Genomic DNA, 21,588 nt, shown 5'->3' with positions numbered 1-21,588 from the left:
TCTCAGTTGCCCCAAGCAGGTGGTGCGGAGAGAACAAACATTTCTCCTTTTCTGGTCTCACTTTAAAATTCCCAGGTGTTTAAAAACATTCAGATGAAGATGTTCTGTGTAAGGACAGACTACTAGCAGCTAGTATTATGTTGGAAATAGAACTGGACAAGCAATTCACTTCTAAGTGACTCTGAAAACAAAAATGCTGTTGTTACATAGTGCAAGACCAACAACAGACACAAAGCATTTTTTATTGTTGGTTATAATGTGCAATTATCTTATCAACTTATTCTGTTGTCTTCTCTGCCCAATAAATTTTAACAACCTCCTTGATAAAAAAAAAAAAAACCTCAAGCCTTTCTCATGAACCTTTATCTCTGTTTTACCCTCTGCCCAGCTTACTTTACATTTGTGTTCTTACTGTACACACCAACTCTGTTTATCTCCATAGCTTACCCTTGGAATGCTGTTCTGAACAGAGTTGTTATTTACTTGGACAAGACCAACTTCACTCAGAATGTCTGATAAAATCCACTGGGGAAACTCCCTCTAAAACGAAATACGAGATACAAAATGCAACCTGAATTTACTAGTCCGGCTCTAAGGCCAGACCCGGTTTTCTTCTAAAGGCCACTAAGATTCAGCCCATATTTAAAATACCAGACCTGCAATACAGCAAACCGCTGAGCTCCATTCTGACACACTACTGGCTGATTCCTCTGAACTAATTCCTGGCACTCACTCGGCTCACGCCAGCTTTCCTCGTGAGCTGGAGCCACCTTGTGCCCTACAGAGCACCTGCACCCTGAGGTCCCGTCAGGAAAAATTGTATTTACACGCTGGTTTTCTGTGCATGAGGCAACAACTCCTGAAAAATATTTATTAGGATTCTACGTAAATCGTTTCATTTGTTAGTTACTGTTTCGAGCCAGTTAAAAATTAACAAAATAATAAAGGTGCAAATCGACTGGATGCTGATTATTTTATTCCAATCCAACCCACCACTGCAATGAGGTTTTAGGAGTTATGCAAGGCACTAAATCACTTAGAACGCTCATGGGATAACTATTTTCCAGTTTATTATCTCTTCTTACCTATGATTGAGAATCATAACAAAGCAGTGACAAGAATCTGAGACCACAAGCTGCTTTGCTGGGTTTTGCTTTGCAGTAAAACAGTAAAGTCTCTTTTACGTAAGCATACGGCCTTAAAAATGTTTACAAGTGCTGCAGTTCAGATTTGGCCTCTAGCCATAAAATTCAAATCCAGCTTGGAAACATGCCCAAAACTCAGAGGTGATTTTTTTTTGGTCATTATAAAATAGGGATCACATGCATTAAATAGATCTGGACACATCTCCAGAAGCTACTGGGGCAAATTCTGACTTGGGGCCAAACCTACCATATTCATGTTCTTTTATTCTAATAGGATCAATATCAAATGTGTTGAGGGTATGAGGCTATTGAACCAATAGGTATTTCCTTTCCTTCTTAAAGCAAGAGTGATTTTCTTTATTCCAAGTGCGGAGGACAGATGTGATCGTACCTTCTAATAAAATCAATATGCATCATTCAAACACATGAGACCTGACATTTCTTCTTCAGCCTGAAAGCGTAGGCCACAAAAAAAAAAACCCAAAACCACCAAAAACCACAAACCCCCAAACCCTGAACTGCATAGTTACAACAAAAAGTGTTCTGACCTTTTACCATTCTTCTTCTTCATGCACTCTGACGACAAGTTAGGCATATCATCTTTTGAATTCAGCACTGCAATACATTATACTGCATTTACTCTGAGCACTCTGACATTATCATTATCTTCTTTTGTGCCCGACAGCAACTGCAGCTCCTATAATGCCATTATTGTAATTAAGAACAATCTGAACCATTGACAGCATTGCCTCGTTTGCTCTAGAATCCCCTGTGCATTAGTGTTCTTCTAAACCAATATTTCACTATTAATACTTTGCTACTTTAGAACCGCCTACGGTTAAAAGAAAAAAAAAATTATTAGGCCTCAGCCTGACTCGATGGCCAAAGAAAAACTTGTTGAGAAAAAAATAAATGAAGGGCGGTATACTGGCAAACTGTTATGCTTTTCTTTACACGTGTTGAAAATGGATTCACACCCTGCCAACCTATTCAGGCTGTTACCCAGGTGAGGAAGCTTACTTTGGCTTTCTTCAAAAGGACCACCTGTACAGATACAAAAGAAAACATCTCTTCTCTCACTAAATGTACCCAAAGTACTTCTCTGTCTAAACTCTCCCTTTCATTAATCCAGCTCACAGTTGGATAAGTAGGGCACAGCAATTTGGACATTCTTGCTTGGGAAATTCTGACCTTAGCACCCACCCTGATGGCACACGTGCTCTCTGGGCTGCCTGCACCCCCTCCATCTGTTTGCTGAGTATGACACCTGCCTGTTTTCTGAGCCAGGAACGTGGTCAGCCACAGCCCTGTGATCACCTAACACCCGAGTCTTTCACTGTCTGTAATTCCAGGGAAACAATTAACTGTGAGCTAAAGAAGTGCAGGTACAACTGGCAGGACAGCACTGACACATTAACGCGCACATCCTAGAAGCCAGGCCAGAAAGCCCATGGACAGGCCATGGGAAGGAAGTTAACTTTTTCCCCTGCAGGAAATGAGAAGCTGGAGTGCTAAATCCTAGTGGAAAATAAGACAGCAGTCATTACCTGCTGAGGTAAGAAAAGGGCTATGTTGAAGTCCACCTATCGAACATGGCTGGTAACATGGAGCTTTAGGTATTTTTAGTAGACATGAACACAGAAAGCACTGTATGAAAATGATCAAAGAAATGTGGCCAGTTGGAAAAGCTGGTATCTCCAAAGGAAAAGGCAGAAAAGCACAGATGAAAAATGTTATTTCATAACTCCCCTTCTCAGTCCTGTTTCTAGCATAGTTAGCTTAACTTCACCTGAATTATCTGCTTGTGCACTGCTGCAGCAGCCAAAGCCAAGAGGCCAGAACTAATTAGTGCACTTGAAAGTTGACTTACTGCATGCAAAGGCAGGTAAAGAGGTTCAAGTACCACATGAGACTTCAGTATTAATACCATTGATGTGGTGACAAACTTTTTCTTCTTGTAAACATACATTCCAACAAAAAATTGTGTACCCTATGCTAAAGAAATATTGAGGAAATTATAATGTTTAGGGCTCCATCTAGGATTTGATTCTTTCAAAGCTTTTGCAGTATGAGATTGCATTTTCATATCTGGGAAATTACTACTGGTCTGGAGATGAGCAGCTGCTCCTCACTCTACCACACCCTTCAGTCTCTGCTCAGAGCTTTTGAGGGGGACCAGTGGCCAATGACAATTGTTGCACTCCCTCTCCTACCACCCTGACTGAAGCCCCTTTTTCCAAACAGGATTTCACAGGTTTCACTATGAATAAAGGCTGATCTCTCCCATCACTGGGTCAGTGCCACAGACACTCTATGGGAAAGGTGAAGAACAGGACCAGCTCTATGCTAAGCAGAAATCAGAGAAGCCAGAAGGACTTAAACATGACTACAACTACCGAGAATGACTCACAAAAATATACATTGCACATGTTTTCCTTTGCAAAAATAATTATCTAGGGAAAAGTAACATATTGTTAAACATGGTACACTATGTGCTGTTTAATGCAAACATCAATAAGACCTCAGAAAGAGAAGTGCGAAGATTAAAATAAAAGCAGTGTTGCCATCTCATGACCAACATGCTCTCTTTTATTTTGTATGAAATCCACATATATAACAAGAACATTTCACAGTACCACGTGCAATTATTTTACAGAGACTACTACAAAACTAAAAGGAAAGCAGAATGTTTGGGACACTGTAGAGCCTTGTTATTTAACCCTGCAATTCTTTAATATTTTGAGTAAGATCATTGCTTGGTTGAACAGTCTAGAGCCAGGTGCAGGATCTGGGTGAACAGATGGTGGCTAATCTTCCTAATAGAGCTCTGCCAATACAACTCACTCTTGACCAGCCACATCCCTATTTTTTCTGGCCCTTGGTTTTCTCTGGCCTGAGCACAGTTTGCCAAGGGGTAGTTGCAAAGTAGGCTAAGGATTCACATAAGGTTGTTGATCTGATTTGGCTTTTGCTCCAAGACATCTTTTGTTTGTATTTCAGTCTGGTCACCAAAGTGAATTAACTCACTGGTACATCAATACACACCCAATTCCAACAGGGACGAGGGTATCCAAGCCAAGTAATGTTATCTATTAATAAGTATTAGCACACCAAGCAAAAAATGTATGATGAAACATGTGAAGAGCAAGGCTCCGAGTGCCTTTGCTACTCGGTGCTCCGACCACACACTCAAAAGCATCACAGAAATTACTACGAGCTGGGGAAGGCACACAGAATACACAGAGAGAGCAAGTTGAGCCTTCAGCCCCACCCCAGCATCTGGAAGAGCTACAAGTGAAAATGTGAAGCGCTGCAAAATATCCTCCCTTCCAGCTCATCCTCTCTCACGCAAAATGGCATCATCACACGAACGGCTTCCAGCACAGCACTGACTGCACCAAGTGCAGTGTTAACTGTCCTTTCAAGGGTCACCTCCTTTTTGGTTTTGGCTGCAGTTTGGCTAATAAAACAGCTCAGCATTAGAGATACAAGTCAACAACAACTGTATTTTAATAGGAACTAGCGTGGGGAGGAAAAGGAAGAGGACAGAAGCAGCAGATGGAAAAGCAACAAAATTTTAGGTACACCTTAACCACTGCTTTTCCCAAGTTTCACTTCACAAAGTTACGTTGTGCTCCTACAACTTCTGATTTCACCTTCAGCAATATTAGCATCTTGCTGAAAAAGACTGCAGAATTCTGTGGATTAAGTTATTAGGAAGCACTTGATCTCAGATACAGTGAAGTAACAAAATAACTGGACTGCCCTTATCTTAATCTCCATGAGAAAGGCAGAGAGTACAGAATTAAACTATTTGGTCTGCAGGGAGGGCATTGTTTAATGGTTGTGGAAAGCATTAAAAAAAAGGAAATTAAAACTAGGATACATCCCAGAGATTCTGTCCAAGGAAGATTCCCAGAAGCACAAATTTGTACTTTCAGGAAGCTGCCTTTATGATAAAAGGTTTCAGAAGATGTAGAATCCCACAAACAGTAATCAAACCCAGTGAGAACTTTTCTCTTGGTCAGAGTCTTGGTCTCTAGGTCTTCTCTTACCTTCAGGGCAGATTCCTTTAAATGCTACAGGAAACATTAGAGTTCTAAAACTACAGATTCTGTTGACAGCACACTCACTTCAATGAGGACAAAAATGAGAACTTTGTATTTACTCTCTTCTACAGCTTCATTTAGCTATATCCACCTTCATGTCGGAAACTGGATACATGCTTTCATGAGTCTAAGGAAAAGTATATTTTAAATCTGGAGATGTAAAGAAAAAATTAACACTGAAATAAAGGTACATCAGTCTGAGCTGGTCTCTAGCTGTTTTTTTTCTTTTCCATGGCTCTGTCCTGTAATTTGGAGGCACTGGAAGCTCTTCAACCATTTGTTCAATGCTGATTTTATTCCACCACTTTAATCTTTTTTATCTTTCATCTAGATAATTGCTATGCATCCAGCCAACTACAGCAGATACTGAAAAGAACTGACAGAGCACACTGTTACCATTGCCTTCATCACACCTGGCCAGTCAGAGGTACGAGCTTGGTGGGCCAGACCAGTCCACCTTCCCTCAGTTGAGATCCTGAACCATCAGCCACCTGAATCTCCAGACAATCTCCAGGGGTCCCTTCCAACCGTAACTATTCAGCAATTCTGCAACCCAAGCTGTCTCTAGGACAGCACAGTCCAGTTGGCAGCTTGTGGCCATCACCCCTTCCCCACAGATGGGGAACAGCTGCGGTGGCAACGAGCTCTGCCAAACCACCAAGCCCCCTCACCCAGGTCTGCTCACAGCACCCCAAAGAGCTCAGCAGTGACCACTGCAACCAGGGCAGCACAAGCAGAGGGGGGAAGCAGCTGCTGCTGGAGAGAGGAGAGGAAGGGATGGACACAGCCACACATCCTCCTTCCCTCCGCCTGCCCTCCAGCCCTGTCCCTCCTCGAAGCGCAGCAGCACCTCAGAGAGCAGCTGCTTTCCCCAGCCAGACCCCTTGCTCTGCTTCTCTACTCCCCTTCACCACCTCCCTTCCTTTAACCCATTCTGTGCATGTCTAGTTTTAGCCTGTATGAGGCGGGTGGGCTCAGACGATGGAGAAACCGCTCAAATGGGAAAAACACAGGAAATAAAAGGCATACTTGGGTAGCAGCTGACTTGTCCACATAATTTAGGCTGCTTTTGGCAGTCAAATGCCAAGACAGAGTTCAGTGACTCTATGCCCTCCTGCAGGTAGAATTCAGAACAACAGAATTCATGGCTGTATTGGGTCAGAACAGGACAACAAAGCCTAGGGTCCTGGTCCCTGGCAGAAACGCCTTCTTTACAACATACACAGGGAAAAGCAACCAATAAAACTTGCATAAGCTTCCTAACAGCCATGGATTTCAATTTCATAAGAGGTATTTCATGATTTCTGAACCTGAAATGTCTGTGATGGCCTACATGATTCCCAGGTGGGTCTCTACAGACATTGGAGTATCTTTCCATCTAAAATCCAGCCAGACTCACTTCTAGGCCTCCCCCTCCGCCCACTTTTAAAAAATATTTCTGGCATCCAAAACATCCCATGGCAATAAGTTTCAAAAATTAACCATGCATACAGTAAAAAAAAAAATAAAAAAAAAATTAAAATTCTGTGTCACTTGAGTTAGTTCAAAAGCAACTGGATATACTTAACGATTCAGGATGCTCTTGTGGGAAGAGTCAGGAGAGTCTGGCTCTGTGTCCTCTTCATACACATCCCCTTACTGCATGCATGGGTCCTCCTGCCTCCAGTGAGACACCACCACTTGCCTTTGCCCCCTCTCTGGCACAGAAGAGGTTGGCAGTGCTGTGCTTTGTGTTAACCTCAACACTGGCAGCGCATTTTCCGTATCCTGTTTTACAATCCCATAGGATCTCACCCCTTTGCACATGCTAGGGGACATTCAGCATAAAGCAGGCACTGATATGCTCAGCTATACCATGATGGGATAACTCTGGATACAGACTCAATAACCTGTCTGGCAAAAAGGCTGGCATCTGGGACTCACATGTTTGTTGTACAGGAAACACATGGACCAAGCATAATTGGACTGGGCCCTACATGAATATTTGGTTGAAACAATGAATTGTTTAGAGTAATTTTAGGGTTCTCTGTGACTTTTGAGGTTCAGAAATGCATTGACAGTATTCTCATATCTTTCTCTGAACTAACCACAAACCAGAGGCTATTAAAAGGGGGGGGGGAGAAGCTCCTGAAACAAAAAACAAAGACAAAAAGCACTAGATAAAAATTCTGAATGAGATCATGAGTACTAGCAAAACTGAAATGCCAGGTATAACGTTAAAATGCAAATTACAGGAAGAAAAGGCCAGAAAAATATGCAAGATAAACAGATAAAGAGCTCTAGGTTGCAAATTGTTGCATGCAGGGGCTCTTGGCACTGTGAAGGTATAGTGCCTAGCACAATAAGACCTGGCCCTTGATTTAGCCACATATAAACAGTAATAGATGCTTAACAGTGCCTTACAGAAAACAACTAACAGTGCTGACTGGTTCCTGTTTGTTGCGGAGAGCAGCGCTCGTGGGAAGAAGAGGCAGAGGCGGGAAGGCAAGAGTGGGACAGACCCCAAAACTATCAAAGGCTGCAGCAGTTACTCCTCCGCCCGCACAAACCCGGCACAGCTCGGCCCGACAGATGACAAACAGCTTCAAGCACATCAGAGCTGTCATTTACAAACGTGCCCGAGAGCTGCATCTGGAGGGCGATTGCCAGCACAGCCCGAGCAACAGTTGGGTGTCCGTGCTGTTCGTCTCCGCCGACAGAAGCGTTTCAGGGACAATTATCTTCCTTTCTGCCGAGCGATCCCTTCAACGGCCAGGGCAGAGAGGCCTCCCCAGACATCCCCTGACAATTCGGATTCAAAGGATGGAAACAAAAACCCAGTGCTGTCCTCTTTAGTTGTTTCTCTTACTCTCATGCTCACAAGGCTCGTAGCAATGAAATGACAAACAAAGCAAGTGGATCTTCCCTCTCTTCTTCCTTCCACCTACTTAACAGAACTTGCTCCAAGGCAATAATTATTTCAATGGTGATGCTAACAGGTTTTGCCCAGCATCAGCTATGCAGCTGTCCATAAGGTGCCTGTGGCAGTACCCCAGGGACATGGAAATATGCAACACAGTATACAGGGAAAAAAATTATAAGCACATTTCAGTTGCTACGCAGTAAGGTTGGCAGTAAAGATCATTATGTCAGACAGCAAAAACAGCTGGTCAGCTCCTCGGATGGCACAAAAAGGCCTAGGGTTGGTGTACTGATGTGCTGCAGCGAAAGGCAGCAATTCAAAAGTAGAGATACAAGACTGACAGTAAAGCCTTCCCCCCCGTCATTTCCTTTTCACAGAAGACACTAGATGCCATCTTCAAAGCACCAGTATGAAATCAGCATTCAGTGGTTTGTTTTCACCATTCATGGCACACATGAGCAAATACGATGGTAGGGCATGGATCAGTTCTTCTTCCAGCTTCGTCTGCATTTTAAATTCAGCACTGGGTGAGAGCAGAAGATGAGAGAAAGCCTGCAAAGCATTTTGAGTAGCCTAGAATCTCTCACGTGAGAAACAGAGAGGCACGAAAATCTACTGACAAAAAACCTAGGCATTTGCACGAGGAGTGTGCATTACTCAAAAGTAAGTTGCAGAAACAGGTCCAAAGAAAATTATTCGAATATATCAATTAAAATTCAGCAGAACACTTCTTGTAAACCAAGGAATACACTTCTTTCACAGTAAAATGCCCACAGCAAGACCAAGGCATAATCTCTCTGTCAATGAGTCACGCAGCAAGGCATTTTACTCACAGACTCCAGAAAGACAAACATTTTACTTAAAATACCTGAAAAGCTTTCATTACCCTACACTTACTCTTAATTTGTATTCTCAGATTGTCCTAGTTTCACGTTATTCCATAAAATGCAGGATGGAAACAAGGTAAAGATTAAGAAATTTAAGATTATTATCAAAACACAACAGAATCTACAATATTTTACACTGTTAACATGCTCTTCCCTTAGGCATACAGAGAATACTGCCTGCTGTGACCTCACATACCAAAATTAAATCAAAACAAGACGTGCAACACAAAAAGATGAAATATTGTAAGTGGAAGGTAGCAGAAAATTCATTCCTTCTCCTGCCCATCAACACCAAATAAACGGGGCAGAAGAGCAGTCAAATTGCTGAAATTGATGTCATATCAATTGGAAAACTGATTGAGCCTGTACAATTGCTCTCTGCCAAATGCAGGGGTCCAAGCTGTGTGTTTCCCATCTGCTCCTACGCAATTTAAGCAATTCCGAACTTCGCTCTCCGTTCCCAAACGTGTCACAGATTTATTAGCATGTCAGGGGCCAATTCTTTTAGATTCTCCACTAAGGTAAGCTATTAGGGGGAGCGGATTTTTCTGTGTCTATAATTGCCAGGCCAGGAAAATTCAAGGAGGACAATCACACATGACCTTACCCACCATGAAAAATTCATAAGGTAACACCGCCCTCCACACACATCTTAAAAAAAAAAAAACAAACAAAACAACATTCTGTTCTCTCCTTGCACTTGTCTGAAGACATATATTTAGTCCACAATTCAAGCTTCTACAAGGAGCTTACAAAAAAATTAATCTGTGGTTTGCTTTTGCTAATATGATGAGCTCCACCACGCATCTGAACTCCTGATAGACAAGGACTGGGATCCTTCAGTAGCATATATGGGGTGGCTCAGCTTTTGAATGCCTTTCAGGAATGAAAGGGATGGAACCTTGCTAAAAACTACAAAGAATTTTTGCATATCACAGTTCAATTTGCAAACAGGTCACCAAATATTTTAGTATTATCTCACCATTCTCTCATTGGATAAAAAGCTAATTCTTTAACTCTAAATATATTCAATAATTTTAATTTTTTTTACTTTAAGAGAACATATACACCATTTAAAAATGCAGCTGCACATACTCACAGGAAAGTACATTGTACTAAAGTACAATGTTCTCATCCTTGAATTACATCAATGGTGATGAGATATCGTAAATGAAATCCAGATAAAAGCCAACATGATAGATGACAACAAAAGCAAATTTGAGCTCCAAATCCTAGATTTGATCAAATATTCTCTAAGATTTAATGACAATGTATTTTCCATATTAACATATGTCTTAGGGTATGACTAAGCCCTGCTTACATCACATACGATATCTCAAGTAACAGTATCTTGGATTACTCTCTTTGTTTTGGTCAACAATTTGTGCTGCCATAGTAGAGAATTCATTTCACTTGTCTAGACTACCCTCATCTCTACCTCTGGTGGACTACTTACTATTACCAAGAACTTTGAAGTTGCTATATATTTTTGTATAGGTTTACATATATAAATTAATGTTATTACAGAAAACCCACTTTATATTATAAAATACTTTAGGTGTAGCAAAAACTACATAGACAACTCTCTTCATAAATAATCTGCATTTTTCTTTATCATAATGTCACTTCAGATCCTAAAGGATTTTCATTTGGTGGAGCATTTTGGCACTTGCTGTATTGTTGCAATAAATGAAAACATCACTTTGACAGTGATAAAATTGGCTGTTGATGACAAAGTCAAAACTCATGTGTAATAATGTATCTACAGCAGTTAACTACATACACAGCACAGACAGTACTAAAGTGTAAGTAGCATATTCCCTACAAGAGAGAAAACGTTCATTATTCAAAAACACCAATTCTTAGCCCTTGCAGCAAAATACTGGAACAAATCAGTAGCTTTCTGTCCTCTGTGTAAAAGCAGAACTTACACTGACTGAAAGAGAGGGAAATTTTCAGTTGTCCCTCATTTATAATAGGTACACCAGACCCACTAAGTTTCTTGACCTACCACTAAGCTGTGAGACCCCGGTCTGATCCCAAGTTTTTGATTTCAGGTGTGCACCCTGATCAGGGTCTGGCTTTATATAGAGTAGCAAAACAGAAGGGTGTGTGCAGCAGCTCCTTGGTAGCCCCGAAGGGTGTGCAGGTTGGGAAAAATGCCACTGTAGCTCTAGCCAGGCCTTTAACCCAGTTGATCAGGAGACTGGGATGACAGAGGTATCTTCTGCATAGTCTACATTCATTCAAAAGAGCACTTGTTCTACTGGCCATAGATTAAACACAACAACAAACTGGAATAATCAGAACTGCTGCCTCATGAAGAAATACCAATATAGGTGAGATCCAGAATTTACTGGATTTACTCTACTGGAATATTAAAATGACAAATCACAAGACTAAATAGGTGAAAAGGGGAAATGAATACCCTATGAGGAAAAAAAACAACAACAGAGCATTATTTCTGAAGAGCTACTAACAGTTCATTTTTTTGAGAGACCTTACAAGATTAGGGATCAACATTCACATTAAAACAGGGTAGGTAGAGATATCAGACTAACAAACTGCATTACAGAATCCAGAACATCCAGATCCTGACGTTCCACTAAAAAATGTGAGAAATGTCACAAATACGTGCAGAAGTAAGAAGGATAAGGTTAATTTAATACAATACTTTTTTGTCCATCAGCAAATAACAAACTCCTCACAAAGTTAAAAAAACCCCACTATTCTCCAAGCCACTGTTATTTTTAAATAGACTTTATAAAATTGGGAAACACAGAAGACAATACTAATGCAGGTTCAAAATTTCAAAACGGTAAACAGTGATGAGGTAATGAAGTAGCAGGTGCAGATTTTAGTCAGTAAATTCAATACAGACGTAAAAGTAATGAGAAGAAATATGATCTCACAGAATACATCTTTTTGTAAGATTACAAGTTGTAGATAAAAGTAGCTTCTACCTCTAACAGTTTGCTGGAGACTCGTGACTTCAAACATCTGTCACTAAGGAAAACAGCATTTAATAATAAAAAATAATAATAAAAATAAAACGGACATACCAAATCTGCTACAAATAGGCCAACTTAAAGATCTCTACATATACCTACAACATGGACTCGTTAAGGAAGATTGTTGCTAGTTCAGTGCTGCCAATGGTCACAAATACTCTAACAGAATAATGTAAAAAAGTGGATAACTAATAAAGTTTGTCGTTCTTTACTATTTCATCAACTTCTGGGCCATCTACAATGACCAGAGAAAGCCAAATAATGCAAGCACAATCATGCAACATGGGTTTTAATGGAAAAGGAAGCCCATGCAACACAGAAAGATGATGTGACAGCTACAGAATGAAGGGCTGTACTCGCTCAAGTTTGTATCATCCTTGTCTACAGCCCTGATGCTACTCTGTGCCTCCTTTCATGGCCCCTGTGCACATGAGGAGCAAGGGTCTGCTGAGTGTAGTACCTTTCTTTGCACTTGCAAGCAACGAATGTTGCCTGAAAAACTGTTTTGAAGTAGCTGTTACTTCGTCTCTACTTGCATCATATTTAAATTAACTTCAGCTGTGAAAACGATGGGCGAGCGAGGTTAAATTCCAATTCTCTGCCTCATGGGATTTCAAACAGGCAGATTCAGTCGGGGGTGGGCATTAACTCACATGTATGGACAAAGAACCAGACTGTTCTACATACTCGGCGTTCTGCAAAGGTCCGCTGTCGTGAGGCGAAGGTTTTTTTTGTTTAGCCCAAGGACAATTACATTACAAGCCTCTGAGCAATGATTATGAACATTAAATCAGTCGCGTGCATTGCGCTGGTTCCTCAGAGCGACGTGTGCCGGCCACACCGCACACAAAACTGCATGTTTATGAATCACGGAGGATCCGAGCACTAAGTTTTTGGGTGCCTGCACCACAACTGCGGAGGTAAATCCTGCTGGGAGACAAGCCCCGGGCCCTGCCCGGGGAGCGCTCCTTCCCCGGCCGAGCTCCGCGGCTGCCCGGCACACAGAGCCCCGGAGCAGCCCCCAGACAGGGATCCCCTGAGCGGCCCCCGCACGCAGACCTTGGGATCGGCTCCCGCAGAGACCCCAGGAGCAGCCCCCGCACACAGATCCCAGGAGCGACACCAGGAGCGGCGGGGCCGGGGCGGCTCCTCCCTCGCCGCCTGCCCACCCCCCCCACCCCGCGCGTCCTTCCCCGCCAGCCCCTTCCTCCCGCTCCCCAGAGCTTTTTCCTCTCCCCCTGTCTCCTCCCCCCGTCCTCCGTTCCCCCCCCCCCCCATATTAAGGTAACTCCCAGGAAACGCGGAAACCTGATAATTTTTTTTTTTTTTTTTTACCTTCTTTGGCTTTTTTTCTCCTGGCCAGCGTGCCGCCGAGCTTGCCCAGGAAGGAGTCATCCTTCTTTCTGGACGGAGGGGATTTAGGGGTGGGGGATTTTGGGGAAGAAGGGGACTTCTGCGGGGAGGTTGCCATGCTGGCCCGGCCGCCGCGGGCGCTCGGGGACGGAGCAGACGGGTCCGAGGCCCCGGTGCCGTGGGAGGCTGTTCCCGGCTCTGGAACGGAAGCGGAATTATTTCAAGCATTTGAGGCAGCTCCTGCTCCGCTCTCCCGGCTCTCCCGCTCCTTCCCTCCCTCCCTCCCGCCCGCCCTCCCGCCGGGGAGGGCCCGCTCCCCTCGCACGGCTCCCTGCGGGCCCCGGCTGGTGCGGGGACCGCGATCCGCTCCCGGGGGGGCACCCACCGCGTTTTTGGGGGGCCCGGCTGTGTCCTGGGGCACAGGACAGCGCCTCGCCCCGTGGTCCATCCTCCGCTCTTGCAGCGGAGCCAGGCACTGACTGGGGCTGGGTGGTCAAATGCCCCGGTGTGGTGGGGTGCCAAAAGTTAAAGGCAGGTATGGACAGAATGCCAAGGCTCAGACAGCTCAGTTCACCCACAGCTACTCGTAGGTGAAGGCTCTGAAGGATGGGAGGGTCACAGCTACACCCTGCACCAACAGAATCATAGAATAATGGTCTGGGTTGGAAGGGACCTTAAAGATCATCTAGTTCCAACTCCCTGCCATGGGCAGGGACACCTTCCACTAGGCCAGATTGTTCAAAGCCCCATCCAACCTGGTCTTGAACACTTCAGGGATGGAGCATCCAGAACTACTCTGGGCAACCTGTTCCAGTGCCTCACCGTCCCCACAGGAAATAATTTCTTCCTAATATCCAATTAAATCTACACTCCTTCAGCTTAAGGCCATTCACCCTTGCCCTATCACTGCCTGCCCTTGCAAAAACTCTTTCTCCAGTTCTCCTGTAACCTCTATTTAGGTACCAGAAGGCCGCTAGAAGGTCTTTCCAGAGCCTTCTCTTGTCCAGGCTGAAAGGTCCCAACTCTCGCAGCCTGTCTTCATAGGAGAGGTGCTCTGGCCCTCTGAGCATCTCGATGGCCTCCTCTGGACATGCTCCAAACAGGTTCACGCCATTCTTTTGTTGAGGGCCCCAGATCAGGACACAGAAAAGAACTCATGAAGTAATAAATTGTCATTAAATAGTTTAGTGCAAGTTAGAGTTCAGTCTTACTAAATACATTTCAGTCTTCAGCCTATTTTGCAAAGCAGCTCCTCTGCCTGCAGGTTTGGTCTATGTCTGTGGTGAGAGACAGTGGGCATCATCACATCCACTTCTGCAAAAGAAAACAACTGCTGTAGTCAGACCAGTACAAAAAGCTAGTGGGAAGGAAAGGTGACTTAACACAACGGATTGTCTACACCAACCCCGCTTTGATTTGCAGATGAGTAGCTTAAGAGAGAAGTATGTTTAAAACAGATAATTTGCTGTGCCTGGTTCAGGAGGCGCCCAGGACTGCAACAGCATTAATGTCATCTGGATGCACTACTTTCACTTCCCACTTAATCACTTGATTAACAATTCAGGCAAAAAGCCACACACACTTCATGCAAATATCTAGCTATCCATTAGGCATCATAAGTGAAATGAAATTATCATGAGGATATTTCTAAATCGGCTAATAATTGTTGTGTTTTTACAAGCCAGTAACATTGGTTAGCTGATGAGGGGTAGACATCAATGCCTATTTGCTGCATGCAGTTAGTATATGCCCTGGAGAAAAACTTTATTCATCCATACTGCCATCAGTTACAAGCAGGAGTGAGCCCAAGCCATTACCACAGTCCTTTCCTTACATTTTCTGTCTGGTTCACAGCACCTATTGTGTCTCAGAACTGCTGTCTATAGAATTTAGGTCTGAATTTCACACATTACTCTCTTTTTACAGAAGTGCTGCTCACACAGTGTATAGATTAAGAGATAAACAGTTCTGAATAATTTTTAAGAACATAATAAAAGGTGATTTCAAAAGAAGGAGAAATAAACACATTAAACCCTTTTTTATATGCCAGTGAATCTCTGGCATTTACAAACAGAGCAATGACCCAACTAAATCTCCATTTGGAGCCCAACTATACATAGATGTCAATATTTTGTAGGCACAGCAGAAGAGAGAGCATTTTGGCAAGCACAAGTGTGCTTGCCTTTGTACCTCTAAAGACAGAAAGAACAAGCCAGATACCTCATGAACAGTAATGGGTGCTGGGTTGTGCAGCACAGGGTAGTCAGAATTCAACATGTGTTTGCCAAGTCTCTCACAAAATAGCTGAAAAGATCCAGCATCTTTCCTATTTCACTACACTCAGCTTATGTAAATACAATATTACTTACTTAATAGCTTCATGAACTATGGGAGTTTCACATCACAAGGGGAAAAAAATGAAATTTACTGTGTTTAAAATCAACTTTGTCAGATTTAGAAAAAGAAATACAGTGGGGTTTATGTAATAATGTGAAAGCAACAGGCAGATTTAATTTTACTGTTTTGTTTTGGTTGTTTGTTTGTTTTTTTAATGGGTTCCTTTCAGGATTTATTTGTAGTTCTTTGTGTATAACACTATTGCAGTGTTTTTTCCAGTTGTGATGTTTCTCTTTGAGGATAGTTACAACGTTTTTTCCCCCGTATCTTAAGTTTAGAACTGCATATGCTACCTTTTTTTTCTTTTTATCTGGGAATATATATGGACATATGGCCTTAAATTAGTATTGCATTCAGCACAAAGGCCTTATAGATATGCACAGTGTCTAAGTTATGGCAGATACAGGAATGAGTTTTTCTCTGCTTTATATTTGACAATTGAATACCTTCACGATCACGCTCCATGATCCCAGCACAGGACACAGCAGTCAGCAGGCTGCTGTTCAGGCTGGCTCTGCTGCACCTGGCATATAAAATCCAGAGCAGACCATGAGAGCTCTCTCCATGCTCCCTGTCAGCGCCTTGTTCGTACAGATGAGCCAAACATTAGATCAAATTAATTGTATCCTGATCACATATGTACTTTTGCCAGGCAATAAAAGAAGGCTAAATCCCCTCCCCCCATACTTCAAATAATTCTTATTCACCTTCATATCTGTCCACGCACAGCTGGTTTTTATTTCTTTTATTACAAAACTCAGAACTATCAGGAGCAGAGGTTTACTTTCTGAATGGGATGGAAGAGGCAGGGTGGGTAATATCCCAACCACAGCCTAGGCTGGTAAGAAAGAGCAGCCCAGCTGGTTAAGGCTGTAAAATATCATTCACTTGTCTTACAGTGTTCTCCTAACACTTTTCTCCTAGATGTACCTCTGCTCTAGCCTTTTGGCTGTTTGATCATGCAAAGTTAATGGAAGTAGAATATTTAAAAGCGCTTTATCAACTTACTGCCACTGCCGTGATTGCCTACAGTAACACCCTTTGCTGACTTCAAGAAGAGGAGGACTAGATCAATGTCTACCCTTTTTTATTTTCCTAAAAATTTGCAGTCAGCCTTCTGCTGACCTGCCAACTCTGTGGGGTGAACTAATGAACGTGCCCACCCCACCCTGATAGTTAATGGCACGGTAAAGGAACCCGCTTAGAAAATAAGGTGTTTCCATACCAGTTACTTTGTACATGTTTGATATCTATTTCTTGACCGGGATTTTCCCGAGAGTGCCCCAAAATACCTGGAGACAAGAGCTCCTGCACGCGTCCATGAAGAAGATATGCCAGGCACTCCCTCCGGTGTGGTGAGGAAACACTGTGGGCAACGCTGGTGCCCCAGGGGGCTGGGAAGCAGGAGCTGCCTCCAGCCCTGCCCTGTAGGAATGTGGTTTTGGTTTCACCAGGCAGTCCCACTCTTCTTCACGTGGCTGTGGGCAGTGGCCATCTCCGCACAGTGCTGAGAGAGGCAGCACAGGGAGCAGGCTGAGGCACAGCCACACCTGGATGGCAACTGTACTTCCACATCTGTATTCCACACCCACACATGAAAGTTTACACATCTCAAAGGACTTTGCTGCATGTGACTTCAGACCCTCAAAGACAGGCCCAGGGTTGACTGATCATCTCGACGTGACTACATTGTAAAAGAAGAAAGCATCAGTGTCAGGGTAGAAGAGCTCCAAATTTTCATGGCCACCATCATCTAAAACTCACATTTGAGGATAAATTTGTTTCCAGCTCACAGACTGAATTTAAAATTGAGCACGTGCTCATGCTTAAAAGAGAGCTGTGTTTTCTACTCAACTTCTAACTTCTTTGAGATAAGAATCTTCTCTTTAAGTAATATAACAAAATAACATAGTTTCATAAAAGTAACAGAGTATTTCCGACCAGATTCTTAAAAAGTACAATGTATTTTTTGTTTTAAATCAAGGAGCAAAAAAGACAGACTAAGATGAGGAAAAAAGTACATGAAAGACAAAAGATAACATGTTGCATACAGTCACAGAGATTAATAATTTGAAAGTTTCAATGGAAAGGAAGTGGGTTTTAAGCTTTTTTGGCAAAATGAGAACATCATCCTCATATTTAATTCTTCTGGTAACATGTTGTTCAACTAGTTAATTATAAAAACTTGGGTAAATTTACTTGCACTTACAACTGTCCTTCTTGAGACAGTTTTAGAAAAATAAATCCAACCTTTTTCATAATAAGCTTTACTTGTGTCCTTCACTTGGGCCTGTAATTTTGTACAGCTGTGTTATATGAATACTCCAGCAAACACATTGCTGATGTGCAGGGCCATCAGGTTTCTTTTTGTAGTTCTTTAGAAGCAACAAGAAGAAACCACAATTTGTTCATAAATATCAGGCAAAGAGATTTAGGTGAAATCCAGCAAATACCTTGCTCATCACGAAATATTTGCCATTATCTAGGTTCATGAGATGTGGCTGCCATGAAAACTGTAGGGATAGTATTTGCATGCCAACATGGCAAACCCATTGTTCTAAATGATGCCAAAATGTTTGGTCCACGCAAAACCCAGCAGGGACAGCTTTAAATCTTAACAGTAGCAAAGTCTCAAAACATGTATAGAATCTCCAGTCCTCTAAGCCACATCCTGTTACTTGCTCAAGCAAGAAAGAAAACAGAATATATCTTTCTGGAAAAAAAAAAAAAGACTATTAAACTAATGCAAAAATCTTAGTTGAAATCAGATATGCATTGGGCTAGAAGAGCAGAAGTTACATAGCACAAAACCTCTAGATTTGTTTCCTGTGCCCAGAGAAACCCAGTCAAATACACTAAAAATCAGTGAAGTGTCCCTTCACCTTGGGGCAAATGGATTGGTCTTGATTCAAATAGCAGTTTACAAAATCCTTTTCTCAAACTTCGTATAGAATCACAGAATTGTTTAGGTTCAAAAAGACCTTTAAGATCAGAGTCCAACCATTAACCCAGCACTGCCAAGTCCACCAGTAAACCATGTCCCTAAGCACCAACTGTGATTCTTTAGACCTCTGATCTTTCGAAGAAAGGACAAGGAGAGGGTGTGTGCTGTGATAAGGAGAAGCTCAGTAATTCCTATGAGAGAATTTCTATCCTGCTCCTGGGCCAGAAAAGTCCTCCAGCTATTGACCAGCTGGCTGAGGAGCCAACGTGTCTGCAAGGCTTTCAACATGGATAAGTGTTTGATGTATTACTTCCAGTAAACCCAGCAGGCAGGTTAATTCCTATACACAGTCCTGAGAACTTATATGTGGTATTACAAGAGAAGTCACCACCTCTGAGGCACACAAGATGGAAGGGAAAGGATAGGAGATGGAAAACTTCAAAGATGATAGAAATTACCTTGACCTGTGAAGAGAAGCAGCTGTCCATCTGTCCTCTGAAGAGAACTATCAATCAGTTCAGAGTCATTAAGCAGAGGACAATGGTGCTAGCAGTAACATAAGCCCAAGTCTTGCTTATCCACTTCTCTCCTTTGAGCAGCACATTGTCTTGCTCTGTAAGGCTCTCCCACTGGTAGAAAATAACAAAATGAGATGACCTGATAGAGGTAAAATTAGTGGAATTTGAAAAATTACAGTTAAGGTTTTCATCACCATTTAATCCATTCAGAGACACTTTCGAGTCTGCAAGAAGCTGCTATAATTTTTATATAATTATATAATTTATATAATTACCTAAAGAAATTAGCTGGTGAATTCCTATGTGACATGTGTGGAAGTTGTTAATCTCATGGGGTTTGTAAACTCCTGTGTTAGAGTTGAATGCCCACTAACTTGTGTCAGACTGTCCTTATTTATAAACTACAAAATGAATCTGTGCACTGCAAGAAAGTGCAAATTACTTACCAGTAGATGAATTAAGAAACTGATACAATTTTTTACCTATAGATCTTCCCTCATCACACATTGTTACACTGTAGGCATCAGTGGAGAGAAATTGCAATGGAAATGATTTTGAGACTTCAAAGAGTGAGATAGAATTTTATTTTTTCAAATAGAAAATTGCTCACATTCAGTCCATTTAGACACACTCAATACATTCCAGCACATCATATCATACCCCAAAATGACAGTGCCAAGAACTTAAAAATGAACAAATCTATCATAAATTAGTGAGCCAATTCACAGAAAAGATTGAGCAGCAAGAAGACTCATAACCAAACCAGTGTTTAAATACATTTCTAATACAAGCCAACCATATCAAATTGACCTGTGAACAGTGCACATAGCTTCCCTTTTTTTTTACCTCCTTCTCTACTCTCACAATACACAAAGGCCTGCTTTAAATGACTCAATTAAGAGTTTATGATTTTCTAAATCACTTGCACAGTTTATTTTTGGTTCTAATCTTGTGAGGTACTTAATATCAGGCAGGGTTGCAGTAGCCTGACAGGTTTTTCCACCCAAGAGCAGACACGTAGTTTTGGGTGGAGCATGTATTACAACCACATGGCATCCAGAAAAAGTATTTTTTTAGCAAAGAATATTTTTGAAGCCCCTAAAGTGCTGATGGCCCTCAGCTTCTGTTGTCTCTGATACTCTCAGGAATGCTAAACTTTGGAGCTAAAGGGAAAGCACCCTTTCCTATTTGGTTTTATAGCGTGACAGGTATCTCCTGTAAACTGAAATCTCACTTTTTAAAAATACCTTGAAAATATTATGACTCTCTGTTTTTCTTCAGAAAACCATGATAGATGTTCTAGACCATCTTGTTCTACAGGATTACATGAGGCTTCTAGCAACAGTGGTAAAACCCAGAAATTTTCACCACCTAAGTGGAAATAGCAGATTTCAACAGAGAAAACCAAAATATTTATTGCTGCTCTGCCTCTCCTACTTTGTATCAATCACTGCAACTCATCTCAATAAAAATGTCATCTGAAGAACAGGCATGCTTAGCCTATGATTGACAGGACAAAAAAAGATGGTAATTTTGGAACACATTCAAGGATTCTCCTCTGTCTTTCCACTGTGATGGAAGACAAATGGTACTGTTAAAGCCCTGCCTGCTATGTTTTGAGAGTATCCCTTCAAGTTGTGGTAACTGAGAACCTTGTTTAAAATCTTAATTCATATTTTATTGCTAATTATTTACCAAATTGATAGGGCTGTCTACTCTACAATGCACAGCTTTTCCCACACACAGCTGTTAGAAATTTTTCAACCAAAATCAGAGGCAACATCCAAACTGTAAAATGTAACCAGGCACTTATCCTCTTTAAACAGTCTAAAAAATAAATATGAATACATAAATAGTGCAGAACAACAGCACAGTCCTTGCACCAACAGAGGTATATTATTTATCTGTGGCCAATAGTAAAAACTTGCTTTTATATTTAGGATGAGTATTTCGAATTTTTTTAATACAAAAAAAAAGAAACAAACCTGAGGATAATTCATAAGTTATTGTGACAGGATCCAGTGTGTCTGTTATCCTGCAAGTACTTACCAAGAGGTTTTTTAGTTTAAAGCTTTTGTGACAGGAATGCTTCTATCTTTGGCTGTACCGTAGGCAAATGCTGCACGTTAGCACCATTCATGAAATAATGAGAACATCGAATCTTCTCAGAGCATGAGGTAAAATCATATTCAAAAATAAACAGTCTTTCAGTTTCTGTTTTTTTGTTTGTTTCGTTTTGGGTTTTTTTCCAGTTTGAAAATCTAGTGCATCAAACATACAGTTGGGAATACTACCAATCTTAAATTGCAGAATTACCTCAGA

At 41.9% G+C, this 21,588-nt stretch overlaps 1 protein-coding gene across 1 annotated transcript in view; it reads right to left on the bottom strand.

The window, feature by feature from the left end:
- PARVA (parvin alpha) overlaps positions 1-13,605 on the bottom strand; it is a 66,542-nt gene extending 52,937 nt beyond the window's left edge. The window contains exon 1 of the mRNA XM_027714877.2: positions 13,390-13,605. Within this exon, the coding sequence (XP_027570678.1) occupies positions 13,390-13,525 (136 nt within the window). The 5' untranslated portion in view covers positions 13,526-13,605. The remainder of the gene's footprint in view (positions 1-13,389) is intronic.
- Positions 13,606-21,588: the final 7,983 nt, after the last annotated feature.

The sequence above is a fragment of the Pipra filicauda genome, unplaced genomic scaffold (assembly GCF_003945595.2).
Source record: "Pipra filicauda isolate LSUMZ 115617 unplaced genomic scaffold, ASM394559v2 scaffold470_size491443_pilon, whole genome shotgun sequence".
In the NCBI taxonomy this organism is placed as follows: Eukaryota; Metazoa; Chordata; class Aves; order Passeriformes; family Pipridae; genus Pipra; species Pipra filicauda.
The sequence above is the reverse complement of the archived record's forward strand: the minus strand, read 5'-3'. Positions and strand labels throughout refer to the sequence as shown.